General features: G+C 46.8%; 1 protein-coding gene across 6 annotated transcripts in view; it reads left to right on the top strand.

Annotated features, from left to right (window-relative positions):
* The first annotated feature begins 8,016 nt into the window (after positions 1-8,016).
* The window catches only part of tns1a (tensin 1a), a 57,776-nt gene continuing 46,271 nt past the window's right edge, over positions 8,017-19,521 (top strand). The window contains exons 1-2 of one of the 6 annotated variants that reach the window (XM_052057664.1): positions 8,017-8,627; positions 9,062-9,220. In XM_052057664.1, the coding sequence (XP_051913624.1) occupies positions 9,125-9,220 (96 nt within the window). In that variant the 5' untranslated portion in view covers positions 8,017-8,627; positions 9,062-9,124. Of the gene's footprint in view, positions 8,628-9,061; positions 9,221-16,305; positions 17,112-19,521 lie in introns of those variants that run through there. The other 5 variants (XM_052057667.1, XM_052057663.1, XM_052057665.1 and 2 more) reach the window with 5 other exon arrangements.

The following is a 19,521-nucleotide window of genomic DNA, read 5'->3' as shown; positions in this document are numbered from 1 at the left end:
GTTTTCGTGATCTACTGAACTGTATTTCTTACATTGATGCCAGATGGTTAACAGCGCTAATATGTCATTAAGGGCCATGAAATGCTTACCTCTTCCTCTGGTGCCTGTTAACATTGAAGCAATGCGACACTAGAGGTAAACCTGATGATGATGCTCCCTTTGCGACCACTATGTTAATGTTCCTGTGTGCGCTGCGATTAGCAGTTGCAGCGCAGTGATGATGAGTTGAACAAAAATGTGTTCTTGTGCGTTACAACTATGGTTGTTTTGTTTATGTTGGCAGAGACTAAAATGTCTGTGTGGGATCTCATGTTGACCTTCACATCAAACCTTGCACAATAACGGCCGTCAGCCAAGAGAATGTAATAAAGCTAATGGAGCACGACGCAGTGGAGAGAATAGGGGGACGACACTGCATGGCTGTTCATGCATGTCTCTGCCTTGAGTGTTCAAAAATCTGTCTCGCTTCTCGCTGTTTATCAGCTTCGAAGTAGCCAGCGTCATACTTTCTGCTTGTGCAGAAGCAGCATTCAGACTTTGTGCTTTGATGTTTATGTGCGGAGGCTAGCTTAGCATGCTGCAAATTAAATCAACATGAAATACGGTTCTGCATTCATTGTGGGCGGTTCCACAGCCAGCCAATAAGTTTCCACTTTGCCTCTCTTGTTCTCCTTTCCCCCAATGAGAGCTTAAAATCACTTTATCGCACAGCCCAAGACAATTTCGCCCTCTGTTAAATCACCAAGAAGGGACTTTTTTTTTTTAAAGCGCGGTAATGCACCCCTGCTCTTCGGCACCCGCAGTGACAGTTAACAGGATTAGGCATGGCTTACATAAGTGTCTCCCATGGCAACAGAGCGATGGCAGCAAAGAAAAGGCGGGGAGTCCATTCGCACCTGCAAAAGATCACCGTCGGTTTACAGCATGTCCACATGCACACAATAAGTTTTACTTTTGATGATTTTTCTTTGTCACCGTCACAAATGAATGTGGCACATAGGTGGGAACGCGAGCGTGCACTGTATTCTCTCAGCCACGTTCAGCTGTAAATCTGTGTGTACCGTTGTTTGTCTCACCATATGTGTATCTAGCTCCCTGCGACAGTTGTGCATGCATGCCTCAAATTGTGTCCTGTTTGAAACACAATGTCTTTAGAATGGTTCGTTTCCAATATTCCCCCAGGAGAGGCACATGCATGCTTTCTGCCTCTTGTGGCTCCAGCCATTTTTACCATACATTAGCAATCCACTGTCATAAGAGTTGAATCGCTACCTCTCATCCAAAATTGCAACTCAAAAGCGCAAGTTAAGCATTACATTTGAGATTTGGTATCACTGTCGTGAAATGTGTGTGTGTGTGTGTGTGTGTGTGTGTGTGTGTGTGTGTGTGTGTGTGGTTTCTAAATTTGGCCCACAACATGTCCTATCAATCTGCTGAATGACTGCCTGATAAAAACATTTTATCATGATTTCTCAGCAAAGCTACGTGGCTGTGGCCCTCTGCCACCTTGTTTTGCTGTAGCACTGACCATATATGATTTGTTAGGCTCATCTCAAAAGGCGTATAACCTTGAACTACAGTGTCGTATTATTCTGTATTCCATTATGTTAGGGGTGTCAAACTCAATTTTGTCGCGGGCCACATTGTAGTTACCGTTCCCTTGGAGGGCCGTTATGACTGTGAAACCCTATCAATAAGTCAAGAATAAAGCTTTATCCAACTTTAAGTAACGCCAGTGAAGGGTTTGCTAACAAGAAAATGCTTACAATATCTCTCTTTTTTATTACATATGAGAATTTGAAATTTTGGAACACAAAGTTGTCATCTTTGCTTTGCTTTCGTGGGCCACATAAACTGATGTGGCGGGCCAGATCTGGCCCCCGGGCCTTGGGTTTGAGACTTGTACATTATGTGATGCTTGCTGTCTGCTGCACTGTTTCCTTCCTCTCTCATCTTGATCTTGCTGGCAGCGGACGGGCCCCGTCCCAGATAACAGTCCTGACGGAGATTTTTGGAATCAACCGGATGGAGGCTCATCGTCACTTTGGCCTTATAGTGCAGCATCATTTTGCATCCAAGTCCAAGGCTGTGATTGGTGATGAATGCATATAATTAGAAGGGGTAGGTCATTCAATTGATTCCTTGGCCCATTTAGGGAATGACGGCTCTGCAGATTTCTGAGCACAGCAGCCAGAATGAAGTGATTAATTCACCCATAGATATATAACTCACCATTCTCTCAGAGCAAATCAAACTTATAATGCATCGCTGTGTTGGTTCGCTCTGAGTTGTTAACGGCAACTTTTACTGCAGGAATGGATTTAACCTTGAGACGTCTCCCCCGGCGCTGGTGTGTTTGTCGACCACAAGGGGGTCTTTAACCTACATGGGTAGCAACATTAGCGGAGCTAAACGCATGACACAAACTCCACTGGAGAACAGCCAAGTCAGCAGCGGGATGTAAGCTAGCAGTCATGTCAGACGCGCAGGAGGAAAGCGTAACTTTCGGCACCGGTTCTTTCCAGCCTCACACATATTTTCCTGCTGCTGCCTCCAAGGACTTATTTTTATTTCACACATCCTGAACTATAAACTGACATTGACAATGACCTTGTCAGACTTTTCGGTCATTCCATGTTTATGTTCACTTCACACGTATTAATTGCTAGTTAGCCAACACTGTGCCATGGCCTCCTATTGGCAGCAAAATCTGCGGCAAGCGGAAGATTTAAGGGTGTGGATTTAAGTTGGGGGTCGATTTTAATTTGGCCCAGCGCTGCAGCTGATTGTGGCGATAACTGTTGAGGCGTATCGCGTTGCTGTTGTCTGGCTGATGCCGGTTGGAGCTTATCATGGGCACGTACATTGCTGATTATCTGCAGCTTTCTGCGGCTGCACCAAGATCAGCCATCTTTGTCTGGCTCAATGAAGCAAGACAGTAAAGGTGACAAAAGGACATTTGGCGAATTATGATCATGGGGCCTTTGGGGGCATGAAAATCAGGTCACAATTCAAATTCATCATTTGGGTGAAAATATGATCACTGATTGGGTTGCGGTTCAGTTGGCTGACGTCAGTGCAGCCCGAAAGGCTCAGTACCCACTCAGTGACGGAATTGGACTGACTATAGTTTTCTTATTTGTACCTTTTCTTTGTACTGTATGTATCCATTCAAGCTAGGCACCAAGTCCTTGTGCATTCAAACAAGATGAATAGCATCGAAAATACAGGAATGGATAAAAGAAAAATATTTGTTCAAAATAAAGAATGGACTCTCACCCTTTGCCCAGGAACAGAACAATTTGCTAACATGCATGCTTGTAATTGACTTCACATTCCTCGTCATAAGGTTCTATTTGTATTTTCTCCCATCCAATCAGCATAGAAATATAGTGATAGGTATACACCAACATAAATAGAAAGTACAACAAATGCAAAGATCAGAATAAATTTTTGATTATAATAGTAAAACAAAATAATCAAACTAGAGGTTCCTATTTTCATAGACCGCGCACATGCGCTTGGCATAAAAACTGGCACATCTTCATTTTCTTGTCTCTAAGTCTTGTTTAGCATGTTTGGGAATGTGGCAGACCACCCTGCACCATGCTGGGCCTTCCATGCGCACCAACAGCATTTTCCTTTACATGTCCCCCGACCAACCTGACATTCTGGCGACTGAAAGCAGACTCGACTTCAGACCAATTGCAGCCAGGTCGAAGCTGTGGCACCATTTTTGGTGAATTTGTGTGGTGGATGGTGGTCTTTTTTTCATTCATAAATATGACATTAGCATGCATCGATCCCACGGAATCACTGTAGAAATTAATTAATTGAATGCTTCAAGCTGTGGTGGAATGAAATAAAATCATCTGGATCCAAGTATATTTTTAAGAAGTCTATTCATCTACTTAAAAATCCAGACAATTTTAGTGTGTGCAGCCACTTGACAAAGTAAAATGGACTACATTCAACACACCATATTTTTCAATGCAGCTATGCAGGGAGCAGCAGGGGGTTCAAACACAGAGGTGAAGAATTGCAGTGGAAGGCAATTTCCAAGTACTCAAGTCCCAGCGGTGATCTCTGCTTTAAATGATCCTCAAGTGGAGATCTGCTTGCATTTCCTCATAAACGTACTTTGCACACTTCTGTCTTTGACACGTTCTCCAGCAAGTATTTTTCTGCTTCCGCAATGTCACAGACTGTGTGCGCCTCTCCTGCGCTTAATTTAAGGGGAATGAGAGGAGCCGTTTCCATTGGCAGGGAAGCAATCGGATATGTTCACTGCCACATTGGCGCAAACACCCCTTTCTAACTGCACCTGTCGACCAAAATACCAAAAGAAAGAAAACTACACTCATGCGCACAGTTGGACTGCGATTTGCACTGGGCATGGAAATAGGCCCCACTGACATGTACTCCATATACTGCATATGCTTTCTGTTTGCTTTTGGCAATGTTTCAATGAGTGCCACAAAAGGGATTTAGGACAGCATTTTTTGTAACGGGAGCTACCTTAAGTTACATACACAAAAGTGGACACATTTACATACCTTTGAGAGATGCATACCATCCTGTTAAGAAAACATGAATGATCAGGTCAAATACATTTGATGTTATCTGTCCATCCATCCATCCATTTTCTGCTCTGCTTAATCCCCACACGGGCACACAAAGACGAACGACCATCCATGCTCACACCCACACCTACGGACAATTTAGTTCAATCAGCCTGCCACGCATGTAGACACGCTGGACCACCGGGTAGGCCACATTTGATTTTCCTGTGATTCAAATTAAACTGTAAGGCATTTCAGAATCGCATAATCATCAAACAAAACATGAACAATATTAAATATAACGAGATGGTCCGGTAGTCTTATTTTACCCCAAATTTTTACAAATGTTATGAAAACCTATGAGCACAACTGAATTTAACATCATTGCTAGATTATCAATTTGGAAATGTTTGTTATTTTTCTGACAATGTTGTAACACAGTCCGACAGAGATTAAGTTAGATATAAAATTCCATCAACAGAAAAAAGGTTGAAGGGGATTACTTGTGGTACAGTATTTCCCAAAAGGTTCCATACACTCCTCCTCCCTTGGGTGTGCACAAAAAGATGTCGCTGGAGTAGAATAGGAGGGGATGGCCCGGATGGATAAGTGAGTTTACCTTGGCAGCTGGCCCTGGATGTGTCACCACTCATGGTCCTCTACTTTAAGTACATCTCCGTCCCCTCACATAATTTGGCCCCGCTAAAGACAAAGCTGTCACCTGGAGGTTTATCCAGTGATGAGCCGCGGGTCGCTCTGGGCAAGCCTTCATCCTGACCCAAACATTGCATATACTGAAAACAACATTGTCATCTTCAGGCTGAGACGCTTGTGGATTTCTCGCATCCAATGATCCAGTTTCATTAAGTGGGTGATCAAAGCACATTCGGTGACGAGACAAAACCATTGATCGCAGGCCTCTTGGGTCACCTCTCTCTGTGGTGCTTTCACTTGGATCAGACGGGTGCAAATGTGACGTAGGATGCTTTTGACACACACAAAAAAGTGTCACCATTGTCGGCAGTTGTTGCGGACGGATGGCTGCAGAATAGGTCGCAGCCAAGGGGGAGGTGCAGGGAGAGAGAGAGAAAGGCATCAAGAGAAGAGAAAAGATTGGGATCCAATTTAAAAAGAAGGGAACGAGAGGACGAGTGGGAGAGAAGTGGAAGATGGATGAGTCAGCACATTAGTGAATGATGAGGTGTGTGATGGGACCTAATCTGGTGTCTGCTCCATACAGTATACACTGTGTGCCCTGAATGTGAATGGGATGCTGGTGCAGGAATGGAGGGCTGTGTGGGCGGGTAGCAAATGGTCTGGCTGTCATTCAGAGCGCAGGCCAATCCATTGTGAGAGAACTGGAGGTCACTGGGATTGTTGTTGTTGTTGTTGTTTCCACAGTTGTTTATTTATTAAACACATTTTTTTTATCTTCTCGTTTTATTTGCTGACAAATGCTTGAATAATTAGACTTATTTTGATTGGCCAAGTATGTAGAACACACAAGGAATTGGTCTCTGGTAGTAAAGGCTACACTAGTATAAATGAAGTCAGGATCAAAAGACTTTCCGTAATTAAGGGCACCATTGTGCAGTAGTACCACCAAATGACAGCTATGCGACAATGTGCAGAGTCATTGAGCAGAGATAAACTGATCGGTGGTGCAGTACAATACTATGATGGTTGTGCAGTTGGTGCAGATAATCGCATTCTTTAAGTGACCAGTAGCAATAATTGAGGTACAACTTTCAGTGTGCAATTATACACAAAGTCCTTGAGTGCTTTCAAGTGTCTGGTGTCGTGCAATATTGATCAATGACAAGTTCAAGAATGTAGTGAACTGGAGCTACAATGATCACCTGGTTCCACCTGGTTGTGCAAAAATGCAAAAAGCCATTATGGATTTGAGTTACTGTTTAGGAATTAATGGGGAGAGGGAAGAAGCTGTTTGAAGGTCTCATTGTTTTGGTCCACATGGTTTGATAGCACTTACCTAAATGGAGTAGCTGGAAGGGGTGGTGGGCACGATGAGGGGGATCCAATAGGATTTTTCGTACCCTTGTCTGTTTTCTTGCGGTGTGCAAGTCCTCAAGAATGGGTAGAGGGGTGCCACCGTTTGAGTTTGATGGCTGTGTGTGTTGAAGTGCAGTCGTTCGTGTAGAGGGAGAAGAGCAGCAGAGAGAGGACTCTCTTTGAGGGGCCCCAACAGATTTTGGATAGGCTTTGTCTTTTGAGCTACAGTAAGTAGAGGTTTTTTTTTGGGGGGGGGGGGGTTGCTCAATTCTCCAAGAATAATAGCATAATTGAAACGATGTAGCAACACAGGTGATTATAGAGCCAGCACTTTGGTAGAAACATCCGGTCCAGTGGAGTATGCGCTAGCATGGCAGACATGCTGCTGTTTTGTTGTTTGTTTTTGTAGTATTGGCAGCCCTCATTTTCCCGCAGGCTTTCCACTCTCATGGATGGGCAGTGTGACAAGCCGGTCAATCGAAGTCAGGAGTACTTATGCAAGTTGCTTAGGCTTAATGAGGATGATCGGCGCATTGCCAAGTGAGCAGATAATACCTTGGTGATTTTCTGTCTGTGAATGTCCAGCAGTGGGGCCAATTTCATTTTGTTATTCATAAATCAAAGGGCAGGACAGTTATAACATTGGGTATTGCCTTTATCACCCATTGATTTGATGATCGTTGCAGCGCACCATGTGATCAAAAGTATTGGAGCATCTTACAGAGTGAAAATGGGCAGAAGGAAGGTTTCAAGGTTTCGCAAGTTCTTCTCCAGCAAATGTGTCCAATCTTATTTTAAGGAAGCTTGCGTCATGCTTACCCTGCCACAAGCTTGGTAAGATGATAAAATAAGTAGCGAGTGATTGATTAATGAATTAAGGGGGGTTCTCAAAACTCACTTATGTATCGTGTTTGCAGTGTGACGGGCACGATATACATGAGCTTGAACTGTTTTCTGGTTTCCAGTCCAAAGGCATATTTTTATTGCCACATTGTTTCCATATGGGCTACCATTTTGCCCCAGTACCTAATCCTCCTACGCATTTCCCATCTCCCCGCAGGCTCGATGTGGTCCTCCATCCACTTGTGTATCTGCCTTGCTCACTGCTTTGATGTGTTGTGATTGCGTTGGTGTGGTGGTGGCGCCGGCGGTGATGCACTGGGTCGGACTGGGAAAGGGGGGAGAGAAAAGCGTTCTGCAGTGAAAATGTGCTACTACTGAAGCGTAGAGAGACTGCAGCACCAGTGAACGAGCCCGTGCACCACCTGCAGTCCTCTGTGCTCGCGCGCACTTGTGTGCGTCTGCTCTTCAAAGTACGTCCGTGTGTGTGTGTGTGTGTGTGCGTGCGTGAGAGAGAACGAGACAGAGGAGGAAGACAATCTTGGAGGACGCAATGATTCAATGTCTCTCTTCTCGCTCCTTCTTTCCATTTAGCCCAATTCTGCTCACATGCCAAAATCATCTCGCTACACACAGTCTGCTTTTTGTGTGCACATTGCGCATACTGGCGTGCGTATGCGTGTGTTTTGATCGGTGCTCTCTGCTCTCCAAGCACTTTCTCCCTCCTGCATCTTTGTTTTGTCCCCATGCATGTCTCCCATCCACGCATCTTGACTCATCCATTCTCTCTTTCTTTTCATTGTGTCACTCAATATTTGGCGTGCACCTCCCGCTCGTCATTTCCTCAGCTGCCCTCTTAAACACAAGCGATGCACGCTGTATGCTTGTTTGGTGATCCTTGTCTTCTCATTTCCCATCATTCTGTTTTCCCTTTTCTTTTAAACCTTCCATTCCCAATACACACACTTTTTTGCTCCCATCCACCCCCTCCCCTTGCTGGCTGAGTAAGTGCTGCAGCATCACTGCAAGTCTGTGTGTTAGAGAAAGAGAGAGAGCGAGAGCAGCAACGGTGTGTAACTGTGAGAGCGCAAAGCACCGGGAATCCTGAGCCTAGAGGGGAGCCGTGCGATGAGAGGGGGGCTCGTCACCCTGTGGATGTATGCGCCAGGACAACGTTTTTTCTCTCTATGTTATTCTTTTCTTCTGCCAAAGGCGAGTGCTGTGTGTGTGAGAGACAAGCCAATGAGTGTGGGACATGCCTCTGTAGTATGTGTGTAACATTGCCGTCGATGAGTGGCGGACTATTCGCATTATGCAACCGCCGATGCTCATGACTCTTAAATTGATCTAGATTGGCTTGGGAAGCAGAGAGGGGACCGGTGACTTATGGACAGACGAGAAGACAGTTGCCTGGCTTTGGTGTGTGCTAAACCATCCGACCAAGGGGGCTTGTCCAATTTGGGGGAATTCGTAGCTTTACATAGACGCTTGTTATTCACCCTACAGATTGGCATTGGCAAAGACACAACCAGGCAGGTTGTTCAAATTTGTCACAATGGAAAACCAGACAATGTTGTTCGACTAGGAGTGTATTGTTTGTGAGGGTTCTTTTTTTTTTTTGACATTGTTTTTGGTGGGGGTTACAGGATCATACCTTGGGGCCGAGCCGGAAATAAGGGGCTCGCAGACAAGAGGAAGCAAACGCAGGCATGGCTCGCCTCAACTGGTGCCTAGCTGCCGTCATCAGCTGGGGCAAGTTCCTCTTCGCATGCTTGTTTCCTCTGCGGGGGTTCAAGCGAGACAAGGTAAGATTCCTCCAAGGCTGAGGAGGGATGTGAGTGACTGGATGGTTCGGGAGACTCTCTCTTCTGCAAATCTGCCAGTTAGCTTCTGTGCATCATGTCATTTGATGATGGATGTGAACCATTCACACACACCCCTCACCACCACCACCACCACCACCAAATAGCCAAAGGAGTGTTTTTGCAGAAAAGAAACATCGGTCAAGAGCATTATCCAAATGAAAGTAACCATAACATACATGCATACCACCAGCTTGAACAAAGCATACGAATGGTGTGGATGCGTTTCTGGGGGTGCCTGTCATGCTGGCACCTCAGTGCATGATGGCCCCTCAAAGTGCTGATTCAAGGTCAGGGTTACAAGTGAAAATAGTCCCCATGCAGCTGTTGCCCAAATAGAAGGGCTCAGATTTTGGATTCACCACTCGGGCTCGGTACTCATTGCCATCAACTGGTCAATGGATGTTCTGGACGAACAGGGTCACCTTCCGATCGCAAATTGTAGTCTACTATTATCCGCATTGCACGTCCTGCTGTTGGCTGGGGGAAGACTTTCGTCCCTTCGCCAGGATTTGTCATGGCACACATGCTTGAGCGATAAAGGCCGTCCAGGATTGAAGGAATGGTATCGGTTCTGTATGCTAATCTCCAAGCGATCCAACCTTTTTGACTTTTTGCGTGACAGGTAATCGTAATAATGTGTCTTCATAGAAAGGCCAAATGACATTTTGCCATACTCAAAGTTGGAGACTCACACGAGGACAGCCATGCCTGTGCTAATCCTCTCATGGAAAGCATCTCCTAGTCATTTTATTTGAATGGCAAACACAAAGACAAACGTTTTTATGGCAACTAAGAATAATCTCTCCCACTGTTGAGAATACATCATCTTCTGTCTCCCCACTATAATTCAGTCCTTTGGCTAATTTGAATCTAAAAGCTTTCAAACTTCAAATCCGTGCAAAATGCTCAATACGAATGTAGCGTGCATTGCTGCATCTGCTCATCACATCAAGCCCCAACACCCTCCTACCAGCACCAAAATCCAACCTTCCCCAATCCCCTCGTCCCCCCCCCACCCCCCACACTCAATTGCCGCAGCTCCTTATCTCTACACCCGTGCTCAAACCCGGCGTGTGTGTGTGTGTGTGTGTGTGTGTGTAAATGTTTTGCATGAATACTTGGCTGGCTTGCTGAGCAGCTTGTCTGCAGGCTTGCTCGTTAATATTGTCATGGAGGTGTGTGATTTCATCAAACCTAAGCACTCATTGTGCTGCACTTTTCAGATAAATCATGCGTTTTGGGGTTGCAAAAAAAAAAATAATAATAATAAAATAAAAAAGGGTGCAATGATGTAACACTCTTAGCCCCCTCCCTTTAGTCTTGTTTGATGGCTCCAGCTGCAGTGCCAGAGCTCATCATGTGACTGACTGGGAGGTGAAAGTGGAGAGGTAAGTCTCCGAGTCTTCCCCTCCGAGGACCGCCGTGAGCTGTTCAGTTTCCATGGCAACCAAGATCACACGGTCCCAGGCCTGGGTTATGGCAGGAGATGGCGTAACAGGCAGATGGGGGAATAGGTGGAGGGCTGATGATGTACAGAGGTTTTTCCGTTGCTATGGTGACACCATGGCAGCGCATACATATGGATCCTTTTCTCTTCATTTTCCTCTTCTCGACTTGTGTTCTTCCCCTTCTATGGCCTCGTTATTCACTTTCTTTCTTTTCATTTGAAATCAAAGCCTTTTCTTTTAATGTCCTGTTTCTTGTTATCATTTACAGATCGGTCGAGAACTATTTGGACCAGACCCGTCACAAGACCCTTAAGGGGGGCACATGACATGCATGGCAGGCCCATTTAGAATGAATACCCCACAGACAGAACTTACTTTGTTCCAAATATGTGACGCTACTGTACACTATTCACGCAGCACTGCCGCTCTCTATTGTCTTGAATGGCGCCCTTTGCGACAACTGCTGCCAACTATTACCATAGACAACATTTACAGGACATTCACAAATACGGCATCCTGAGTACGTTTTATTGTGTGATGTCCATCCATCCATCCATCCATCCATCCATCATCTACCGCTTATCCGGGGCCGGGTCGCGGGGGCAACAGCTTTAGCAGGGAAGCCCAGACTTCCCTCTCCCTAGCTACTTCTTCCAGCTCTCCCCGGGGGATTCCGAGGCGTTCCCAAGCCAGCTGGGTGACGTAGTCTCTCCAGCGTGTCCTGGGTCTTCCTCGGGGTCTCCTCCCGGTGGGACATGCCCGGAACACCTCACCAGGGAGGCGCTCAGGAGGCATCCGAATCAGATGCCCAAGCCACCTCATCTGGCTCCTCTCGATGTGGAGGAGAAGCGGCTCGACTCTGAGCCCCTCCCGGATGACCGAGCTCCTCACCTTATCTCTAAGGGAGAGCCCGGACACCCTGCGGAGAAAACTCATTTCGGCCGCTTGTATCCGGGATCTCGTTCTTTCGGTCACGACCCATAGCTCGTGGCCATAGATGAGGGTTGGGACGTAGATCGACCGGTAAATTGAGAGCTTCGCCCTTTGGCTCAGCTCCTTCTTTACCACGACAGACCGATACAACGTCCGCATCACAGCAGACGCTGCACCGATCCGCCTGTCGATCTCTCGCTCCCTCCTGCCCTCACTCGTGAACAAGACCCCAAGATACTTAAACTCTTCCACTTGGGGTAATATCTCCTCCCCGACCCGGAGGGGGCAATCCACCCTTTTCCGACTGAGGACCATGGTTTCAGATTTGGAGGTGCTGATTTTCATCCCAACCGCTTCACACTCGGCTGCGAAACGCTCCAGTGAGAGTTGTAGAGCCCTGTTTGAAGGAGCCAACAGCACCACATCATCTGCAAAAAGCAGGGATGTAATACTGAGGCCCCCAAAACAGACTCCCTCAACGCTTCGGCTGCGCCTAGAAATTCTGTCCATAAAGGTTATGAACAGAATCGGCGACAAAGAGCAGCCTTGGCGGAGTCCTACCCCCACTGGAAACGGTTCCGACTTACTGCCGGCAATGCGAACCAAACTCTGACATCGGTGGTATAGTGACCGAACAGCCCGTATCAGGGGGTTCGGTACGCCATACCCACGAAGCACCCCCCACAGAACTCCCCGAGGGACACGGTCAAACGCCTTCTCCAAGTCCACAAAACACATGTAGACTGGTTGGGCGAATTCCCACATACCCTCAAGGACCCTGCTAAGGGTGTAGAGCTGGTCCACTGTTCCACGGCCGGGACGAAAACCACATTGCTCCTCCTCAATCTGAGGCTCGACTTCCTGACGGACCCTCCTCTCCAGCACCCCTGAATAGACCTTACCAGGGAGGCTGAGGAGTGTGATCCCTCTGTAGTTGGAACACACCCTCCGGTCCCCCTTTTTAAAAAGAGGGACTACCACCCCGGTCTGCCAATCCAGAGGCACTCTCCCTGTTGACCACGCGATGTTGTAGAGGCGTGTCAACCAGGACAGCCCCACAACATCCAGAGCCTTGAGGAACTCCGGGCGGATCTCATCCACCCCCGGGGCCTTGCCACCGAGGAGCTTTTTAACCACATCGGTGACTTCAACCACAGAGATAGGAGAGCCCACCTCAGAGTCCCCAGGCTCTGCTTCCTCAAAGGAAGGCGTGTTGGTGGAGTTGAGGAGGTCTTCGAAGTACTCTGCCCACCGGTTCACAACGTCCCGAGTCGAAGTCAGCAGCGCCCCATCCCCACTGTACACAGTGTTAGTGGTGCACTGCTTCCCCCTCCTGAGACGTCGGATGGTGGACCAGAATTTCCTCGAAGCCGTCCGGAAGTCGGCTTCCATGGCCTCACCGAACTCTTCCCACGCTCGGGTTTTTGCCTCGGCGACCACCGAAGCCGCGGTCCGCTTGGCCAGTCGATACCCGTCAGCTGCCTCTGGGGTCCCACAGGCCATAAAGGCTCGATAGGACTCCTTCTTCAGCTTGACGGCATCCCTTACTGCTGGTGTCCACCAGCGAGTACGAGGATTGCCGCCACGACAGGCACCAACCACCTTACGGCCACAACTCAGATTGGCCGCCTCAACAATAGAGGCACGGAACATGGTCCACTCGGACTCAATGTCCCCCGTCTCCCCCGGAACATGGGAAAAGCTCTGTCGGAGGTGGGAGTTGAAACTCCTTCTGACAGGGGATTCCGCCAGACGCTCCCAACAAACCCTCACTATACGTTTGGGTCTGCCAGGACGGACCGGCATCTTCCCCCACCATCGGAGCCTACTCACCACCAGGTGGTGATCAGTTGACAGCTCCGCCCCTCTCTTCACCCGAGTGTCCAGAACATGCGGCCGCAAATCCGATGATACAACTACAAAGTCGATCATCGAACTGCGGCCTAGGGTGTCCTGGTGCCAAGTGCACATATGGACACCCTTATGTTTGAACAAGGTGTTCGTTATGCACAATCCGTGGCGAGCACAGAAGTCCAATAACAAAACACCACTCGGGTTTTGATCGGGGGGGCCGTTCTTCCCAATCACGCCCCTCCAGGTATCACTGTCATTGCCCACGTGAGCATTGAAGTCCCCCAGCAGAACAATGGAGTCCCCAGCAGGAGTACTCTCCAGCACACCCTCCAAGGACTCCAAAAAGGGTGGGTATGCTGAGCTGCTGTTTGGTGCATATGCACAAACAACAGTCAGGACCCGTCCACCCACCCGAAGGCGGAGGGAGGCAACCCTCTCGTCTACCGGTGTGAACCCCAATGTACAGGCACTGAGCCGGGGGGCAATGAGTATGCCCACACCTGCTCTGCGCCTCTCACCGTGAGCAACTCCAGAGTGGAAGAGAGTCCAACCCCTCTCGAGAGTACTGGTACCAGAACCCAGGCTGTGTGTGGAGGCAAGTCCGACTATATCCAGTCGGAAATTCTCTGCCTCACACACCAGCTCGGGCTCCTTCCCTGCCAGAGAGGTGACATTCCATGTCCCAAGAGCTAGCTTCTGCAGCCGAGGATCGGACCGCCAGGGTCCCCGCCTTTGGCTGCCGCCCAGCTCACATTGCACCCGACCCCTTTGGCCCCTCTCATGGGTGGTGAGCCCATGGGAAGGGGGACCCACGTTGCCTCTTCGGGCTGTGCCCGGCCGGGCCCCATGGGTGTAAGCCCGGCCACCAGGCGCCTGCCAACGAGCCCCACCTCCAGGCCTGGCTCCAGAGGGGGGCCCCGGTGACCCGCGTCCGGGCAAGGGAAACTGAGATCCATTTATTTTTGTCGTCATTGGGGTCTTTTGAGCTGTGCTTTGTCTGGCCCCTCACCTAGAACCTGTTTGCCATGGGTGACCCTGCCAGGGGCATAAAGCCCCAGACAACTTAGCTTCTAGGATCATTGGGACACACAAACCCCTCCACCACGGTAAGGTGACGACTCACGGAGGGGTTGTGTGTGATGTCATTGCAAGTCAATTTTACAAGTATTTGTCGCTTTAATGGCTAATACAAAGGCCACATCCAATATGCCGGATGCTGAAAAAAAAACAGTAATAGTCAAATGAAATTAAAAAAAAAAAACAGCAAAAGAAAATTGGCTGTAACAGGTGGCAAAAGAACCTGAGGAAGTTGAGGAAAGCTCATCAAACACCTGTTTGGAACATCCCCCTGGTGAAAAGTCTAACTGGGAACAGGTGGTTGCCATTGTTGGGCATAAAAGGAGCTTGCCTGAATGGCTCAATCATTCACAAGCAAAGATGGGTTGAGGTTCATCTCTTTGTGAACAACTGTGTGAGAAAATAGTCGAACAGTTTAGCGACAATATTCCTCAACACGCAATTGCAAGGAATTTAGAGATTTCTTCATCATCATCTCACATCTGCATTATATCATCAAAAGGTTCAGAGAATTTGGAGAAATCGCCGCTTGAGAGCGGCAATGCCTAAAACTGGTCCAAATACTTCTGATCCAACTGTACATTGCTCCTCATTTTCTTCCTTTGTTTCCACCTGTAGTCTTCCGCTCTTGTTATTTCTCTGTTCCATTCCTTCTCCATAATCTCCTATTCATCATTTCCATATGCCTTTGTTTGGTTCCCTGTTTCGTCCTCTGGTCTCTTCCTTTCTTTGGTGTTGCCTTTTCCGTATTCATTTGACCAATGTCCTGCTGAAGCCGTAGAGTCGCATCATAATACTGTACCTTCCCCGTGTTCATAATTGTGCGACGCAGTACAACGAGTAATGCCAGCCACTCGTGGGTGAACGGCATGCAGTTGCGCAGGCAATTGGACATTTGGTCCCTGAATGGCTTGCAGTATTCTAGGGTGACACTCAGTGTGATGGATGCTTTGTTATTCTTCTATTAAATCACTCTCATGATGGATTCCTCAGCAAGCGAGAAGGAAGGGCAAATTTTCCGCCTCTCGTTTCATTGTTTCAAATAAAACCCAAATGTTTGCCAATGGGGATTTTGGATGTGGTATGCGGTCTGACCTCACCATGCAACTTTCGCACTGAGAAAACACCACCACTCACTCCCATAGGAGTGATCCACTGGATCTCTTGGCTGTATAAAATCACCAACAAACCAGAGGCAAACTGCTATGTTGAATGTATTGCGGTGAACATGCAGGCAAGCTGAAACAATCTGCAACCAACCTCTGAAAGTTTGTAGGAGGCCACTAGAGGCTGCTGGCTAGCCAAAATAGAATGTTTAGCTGCAGGAAAAAGTCTCTTATGGATCACATGCACGCTCCAAATCATTTCAGAACATAGTCATTAGCTCTGCCAAAGTTTCTGTTGATTGCCATCACGTTTACAGTGTACATGCACATGCACATGCACATGCACATGCACACACACACACACACACACACACACACACACACACACACACACACACACACACACACACACACACACACACACACACATGCATACAAAGAATATGTGTCAGGTTAGCCTCTGGACTAAAATAACTGTTAGAGAGCAATCAATAGAGGGTATTTCCTCAAAATGAATCGTCTCTTGGGCTTTTATGGGTCTAATTGTGGTCTGATGTAATGTGCCCTCTGATACAATGCTGATTTGTTACTCTGCTTTTTATTGACATTCAGAAGGAAGATGCTCAAACTCACTCATAAAAGTTTGATTACACATGCTGCAAGTGTGAGTTCACGCCTCGTACCTCGTCTCTCAAATCTTATTCTGCAAATGTTTAGCCTCCGAAGGGCATACGCTCGAGATACTGTATTTGCAGACTTTGCCAAGTGCGTCTGGAGAAAATTTGGTCTGCGAGCATTTGTGTCAAATTTGACTGCATAAAAGCTAGCACCTCCATCACCTATCTGTCTTTTGCAGCTGCCGACAGCGTCAGCGCGGGGGCTGGGATTGATGTGATCTTGTAAATGAAACATCTGTCTGCGCCCGTAATTTGTGCCATTTTGGATTTCGGAGGGAACAAGTTGAAGTGATTCGGGGAGTTAAGGAGGAGCGAATGGACAGAGAGAGACAGTCTGACAAGATCTGGGAGGGAGAAACAGAACATCTCCTGGCCCACCTCCTCCTCATTCTCCCTTCGCAGAATAAAGTGGCACTAGTTGACAGGAGCAGCCAGCAGAAGTGGCCGAGGCGCCGAGAGCGAGGGAGCGAAGCGTGAGAAGGACGGAGCCCCGACGGGGTTACACTGACTGATCTTTCCTTTCGACAGCATTTGTGCACCTTACATCTCTAATGGCTCACAGTCGCCATTGGAGCCTGAATGGCAGCGCCGGGAATACATGGAAATATTGCGGTTTTATCATATGAGCTGGAAAACCCTCTTTTCTTGGGTCGGGATGCCCACTGCCTCTCTTTCTCTGCCCTCTGCTCTAGCCGGAAGGGCGAGGACGTGGGTCTGTCTCTCCTGCATGTTTTGGGTAAGACATTTTGTTCAGTCTGAGGCTCTTTTACTGCTTGATGGACTAATAATCTTCTTGTCAGCTTGTCAAAGTCAGGGAGTTACAGGATTGGCATTTGGTTTACGAGGCAACCTGGACACTAAATTGTTTCTCGAGTCATCTTTTATTCCCCGCCTTTACTGCATATTCCAAAACTCAATTTTCTGTCCGGGGCTAATCTAGTTGCTGCTTTGTGGTGACTCTCACCGGTGTGTCCAAGCGGCCGCTACACCGGAGCTATTTCTGTTCTCTCCTGTATAATTTAATCTGCTTCGCCTTTCCTCCTATCTGGGACTGACTGAGTATGTCGGGATGCGGGACACGCACCACAGTGATTGTCTATGTCGGATAAGAACATGCAGAACATGAAGACCCGTCCACATTACTATGCACATGTATTGGTTTTTCTTGGTGACGGTACCTCACTAGTATCGGTAGCTCCTCATTTATCAGACTTTGCCGATCTTTATGAACATCTTAAATATATACAGTATTTCAAACACATCCAGAATGGATCTGGATGTTTTCCTTGGGTTTTGCCATTTGTGTGAAGATGTGTCCAACGAGGCTTCTGCCCTACTTTTAAGTCTTGCAGTAGATGAGAGCGCCGTTTAGATGCAGAAGTGGAGAATCTCCCATGCAGTGAATGCCAAGCGAGACTTAGCAAAGGCACGATCCAACATGAGTGACCAGTGGATGCAGAAGAATCTAAACCGAACATGGGGAAGGAAAGACCTCAAGGGCTGTGAAGAGTAACACGCAAGAGTGACGTGCGAGAGGCTGGTTCCAAGAGAGCTCCCCAAATACACGGCATTAATGATTTATCAGGCCCATGCACAGGGAGTGAATATTCGATGTGACGCGCTGACACAAGCTGCACTCAAACAGTAGCATGTGTGTGCTCATTGCTAACAAGCAACTGATTTTTTTCCCCTCTTTTTACACATATCTCCTGCTGTAACACGCAGTCATGGAAACGTTGGAGGCTCACGTGAATGCCGGATCAATCATGTCTTTAGTTGTCTAACAGAGTCCCATATCGACTCAACCAAATCCTTGGAGAGCTGTGAAAATCAATCAGGCTATGATTGGACTTTTACAGCCGTGCCACACCTCTGAGTGTTAGTGCTGGGGCTTTCTGTGTGTGTATGTGGCTGATGTGCATGGCTGTGGCCCATCACACTCTAGATTCGAACAACTAATGTGTTGCTCACCATTCCCTTCAAGAGTTGCGCGTCCTGACGATGACAACAAGAGCTTTATGATTTGATTGTGGAACCGTAATACTTGTCCACTTGTAATTTGTTTAGTTTTTGAAACAATATTTCCAGTAGCGAAGTTTAAAACTAGAAATATGTTTCAGGATGAAAAATTTTCCAGACCAAAAATCTGTATTCTCTATCTATCTAGTCCCATTCACAGTGTTACATTGTAAGATAACCACTGTTAACATAATGTAAAATTATTATGAGGCTTATTCTTAACTTGACAAGTGGAAATTTAAAATGAGGGAATGTTAAATAGTAATATATATATATATATATATATATATATATATATATATATATATATATATATATATATATATATATATATATATACACACACACACCAAAGTTCATCATACACCTCACTAGTAGTGCACCTCACTGAACTGGCGAGGTACACTCAGTGTGTGGGTTCAAAATATATTGTGACTCGGTGGTTGGAACTTTGTCGTTTGAACTTAAGAGTCATATTTTCTCAAAATACATGGTTGAATTCTGAACAGTACGAGGTCAGGAGTTTACTTCAGATGCTCCACTGTATATGGATATTGAGGTAACAAATATAACTGCCTTCTAAATTATTTATGCGTTGAAGATTAATGTTAAAAAAAAAACATTTCTGTGTAAGTTGAATCTACTCTCTTTGATCCATCTCAAGCAGGTTTGATCAGTTGTTTTCGAGCAGAGCCTTATTTAGCAGAAGTGACGGAAATGGTTGTTCCATATTATTGAGGGAATCACCAGTCATAATAGGGATCAAAGAAGCATTTTTTGTGCGAATGGAGAGTGTTCAGTAGTCCAGCGGCATGCAAAAGGGAATGAAAACATTTCAACAAAATCATAGATGTTTGTTGTTTTTTTTTTTTTTCTTTCTCCTTTCTTCTTTCTACATACATTCTTGCTGCTGGAGGCTGTAAATTTCCCCAGTGTGGGACGAATAAAGGATATCTTATCTTATCTTATACTGGGAATTAATTTGTCTGTGACTCATGGAGCAAACGGGTATGTTCCGATATGGCACGTATGAAGTTGCTGCTCAGCAAATACCCCATACCTTGTATTGAGAGCGCAACTAGCAGGTATTTGAAGTTACTTGTGTCTTCAGAGTCACTCTAGACTCA

This window comes from Hippocampus zosterae, chromosome 2 (genome assembly GCF_025434085.1).
Source record: "Hippocampus zosterae strain Florida chromosome 2, ASM2543408v3, whole genome shotgun sequence".
Taxonomy (NCBI): domain Eukaryota; kingdom Metazoa; phylum Chordata; class Actinopteri; order Syngnathiformes; family Syngnathidae; genus Hippocampus; species Hippocampus zosterae.
This window is presented reverse-complemented; position numbering and strand designations above follow the sequence as displayed.